The following is a 3,767-nucleotide window of genomic DNA, read 5'->3' as shown; positions in this document are numbered from 1 at the left end:
TTTCAAAACCATAACAGAATACTATGCATATTTAAAAATGGTTACAGTTTATAAATACTACACAGAAAACCAAAGATTGAGCAACACGAATCCCTCCAATAACAATGAACACGAGCCAAAAAGGAGCCACTGTGACACATGAGTCGGCTACATGTAGGATTTTTATCAAATTCTTTCTTTCTTTCTAAAATCGGTATCATCGTCACAGTTATTGAAATTGTTCTTCAGTTATGTTCAAAGAAATCGTTCTCATTGACAAGCAAAATGTTCTTAAAAACAAAACAATTTAGAAATAATGTTTCAAAATCAGCAGTGCTCTTCTTTTTTGTGTATTTAAAACAAAATCTAATATAGTGGAAACAAATTTTGTTTTGATTTTATTAGATATAACAAAGTATTTACTAATATAGATTTGCATTTCAAATAAGAAAATAGCAGGACAAAATTATATATATATCAGCATCCTACTGTATAGTATGTAAAGTTATAATTCTTATCTATTATAGTCTGCAGTTTGCTGATACTATTTCCTGTACATGTATCGGTATCGTTCGAAACCTAAATGAAGATTAATTGACGTCTAGCCTAGGTTGATTCCCTCCGTAAAATATTCAGTATGCCTTCGATATATATACAAATAATAAAGTATTGTCCAACTTGTCAAATAATGACCAGGTACCAGTCTACGTCTAGCCAAGCTTTAAAATTTACATGTGCTTTTTTGTACTTCTATCCACGAAATGCTCTAATCATAACGAGGACATTTTTGCTCCGAAATTAAATGATCCATGTCTTATTTGCACAGCATTTTACGTTACAAAGATCATTCTCGAAAATGTAAGAAATATAGAAATATTTACAAATGATATACATTAACAAATTAGACTAGTATGTCCATTTATAATAACATCATAAAACAATCATCTTTTTGATTTACATTATTTGTTGTGAGTCTTCATGTGTTTCTGGAGAAGAGATTTCAGGGTATAAGCTTTGCCACATATTTCACATTTTTGATCTTTCGTTCCATCGTGTATTGATTTTAAGTGACAGTTTAATCCATATCTAGAAGTAAATGTTTTTGTACAAATGTCACATTTATATTTCAGTTCAGGATTTTCTGAGTGAATTAGAAGAGCGTGTTTTTGCATGGAATACTTGTCACTATAACAACTGTCGCATTTGTCGCATTTGAATGGTTTTTCACCCGTGTGTATTCTTTTGTGTCTGTTTCGGGCAGCTGATTGAGTAAAACGAGCCCCGCATACGTCACAGCTATAGGGTTTCTCACCGGTATGTATTCTCATATGACGTTTAAGATAGTCATGGCAACCAAATCCACGTCCACAAACTTCACACTTGTGTGTCATTTCACCCGTGTGACCTCTCATGTGAATATCCAAGGTCGACTGTTTAATGAAATCTTTTCCACAAACATCACACGTGTAATATTCTCCGTTATGAATTTGCATGTGCTTCAGCAAATGAGAAAGACAACTATATGTTTTATTACATATGTCACATTTAAAATCCTTCGTTGTGATTCTTTTTGGTTTTCTTTCCTCTTCCGGTTTATGGGAATCCATATGGTGATGCATTGCACTATTCTGCTTGAATCTTTTACCACAGAACGAACACTTCCATGGTCGATCATCAGAATGTGTTAATCTGTGCTTTATTAGACCTCCAGTCGCATAAAATACTTTGTTACAAGTCTCACACTTATACTCAATCTCGCGTGTGTGATTATTCATATGACGTTTAAGTGCGCAATTTGTTGTGTATGCTCTTTCACAAATTTCACATGTAAATAATCCTTCACCAGTATGTTGCTTGGTATGTGTCTTTAGTGTACTACGTACCAAAAATCGTTTAGGACAGATTTTGCATTGATATGGCAGAAGTTCGAGGTGGGATTTGGAATGAATTAATAATTTGGATTTACTATAAAATTTCTTTCCACACACATCACACGAATATCGTGCCAAATCTTCAGCTTCCGCCGGATGTACTGATACAATATGTGAATAAAGATGATGCTGTGTCGTATACTTTTGATCACAAAGTTGACAGCTATGTTGTTTATTTCCTGTATGTGATGACATGTGTATTTTTACTTTTTCTTTGCTCTGAAATCGTTTCCCGCATAATTTGCATTTCAAATGACCCATTTGGTTTTCATAATCCTGATTGTTGCTTTCTTCTCCATCATGTGAACTTTCTTCCTCATGATATGAATTTTTATCTTCATCGTTTGCGGATTCCTCAAACACTTCTGTACTGTTTTCATGTTCAAATTCTACGTTTCCACCTTTATTTTCTTCTTGTTTAGATGGTACCAAACCTGATCTGTTCTCGTCTTCTACCTCAAAGGAACCTTTAACTCTGCCCTTTTTATACGTATTATATGTACTATTCATATGGGTATTTTCGTCTTTACTCAGTTGATTCTTTGAAGTATTTTTATCAATGAATGCTCTTTTCGGTTTCTGTCGATTTTTAATGAAAAGCATACGAGGTAAACTGAAATATTTAAAGAACTTGTAATTAAACATGTTGTAAAAGTTGCAGCTTCATTGCCTTAAACACGGATGACACTTGTAAATATGATTTTAATAAAACGTAAAACAGACAGTTAGCAAAACTCGAAAGCAAAGGAAAAAAAGTAAAACCGAACACAGGTACAGTATTCGACAATCGATTGAATACACATCATAAAGGAAATATTGTCTATTGTCTAGTCAATGCTATTAAACTGAACACCATTGTAGGATCAATTAATTGTTGTAAGGTTTTTACTATCATATATCCTGTTTATCTACGAAATCGATTTTATATTCATAGAAAATTAGAGTTAATCAATTCAATCAACATTTTCTCATCTTTTAAAAGCTCACGATGGTTTCGATCGTACTCAATGATCATGATGATTTCGATCGATTATGAGTTGATCAGTCCAATCAACTGGCCCTCTTACTTTTAAGACGCACGATCGTATACAATCGTAATGATTGAATAAGAGTTGATCAATTCAATCAACTGACTCTACTGGTTTATAAGGATCAGAATCGTATCAATCCGTTTTTAATCGTAACGAGCGATATCAATCAAATCGATAAGCTCTTTTGTTTTCAAAACTGAAGCTTGTATTGATCGTAACGATCGGATAAGAGTTGACCAAATCAACTGGCTCTCTACTTTTCTAGACACACGGTCGTATATATCGTATTAAATCCTTACGAAAAAATAAAATTTTGATCAATTCCCTTAAATGAGTCTCAATGCGTTTAAGACTCACAATCATATCGATTGTATCGAATCATGATTAGTTCAATCAACTAACTCTCTTGGTTTCAAGATGCTAGATTGTATAATATCGTTACAATCGAATTAAAGTTGAAAAAATCGATCAACTGGCTCTCTAACTTTCTCGACGCATACTTGTATCTATAGTATTCAATCAACTCTCTCTCTGTGCATTCAAAGACTCACAATTGTATTTATCGTTTCCAATCATTACAATAGATTAAGACGTTTTCAATTCAATTGAGTGGCTTTTTTCGTGTTAAAACACACGATCATATTGATCGTTACGATTGATTCAGCGGTGATTTATTGAATTAACTGGTTTTACTGATTTTTGTTGCGATTGAGTTTTGAGCTGTTGTTCAAGTGTGAGCAATCGAATATATCGTTTATAAATCGAAGCCTTGCAAATTTGATTTTTAGTTGATTGAGTTGACAGTTGGTTTTCAAACGTGATCAGT

General features: G+C 33.1%; 1 protein-coding gene across 1 annotated transcript; it reads right to left on the bottom strand.

Annotated features, from left to right (window-relative positions):
* Nucleotides 1–726: 726 nt before the first annotated feature.
* LOC127702029 (zinc finger protein 501-like) lies at nucleotides 727–2,420 on the bottom strand. Its single transcript, XM_052206005.1, has one exon. It carries the CDS (start codon nucleotides 2,418–2,420, stop codon nucleotides 939–941), a length of 1,482 nt encoding a protein of 493 aa, XP_052061965.1. The 3' UTR covers nucleotides 727–938.
* Nucleotides 2,421–3,767: the final 1,347 nt, after the last annotated feature.

The sequence above is a fragment of the Mytilus californianus genome, unplaced genomic scaffold, assembly GCF_021869535.1.
Source record: "Mytilus californianus isolate M0D057914Y unplaced genomic scaffold, xbMytCali1.0.p SCAF_5, whole genome shotgun sequence".
Taxonomy (NCBI): Eukaryota; Metazoa; Mollusca; class Bivalvia; order Mytilida; family Mytilidae; genus Mytilus; species Mytilus californianus.
This window is presented reverse-complemented; position numbering and strand designations above follow the sequence as displayed.

Bases quoted from the DNA above. Each gene is read 5' to 3' on its own strand.
- LOC127702029 (XM_052206005.1), bottom strand. From the start codon at position 2,420: ATGAATAGTACATATAATACGTATAAAAAGGGCAGAGTTAAAGGTTCC.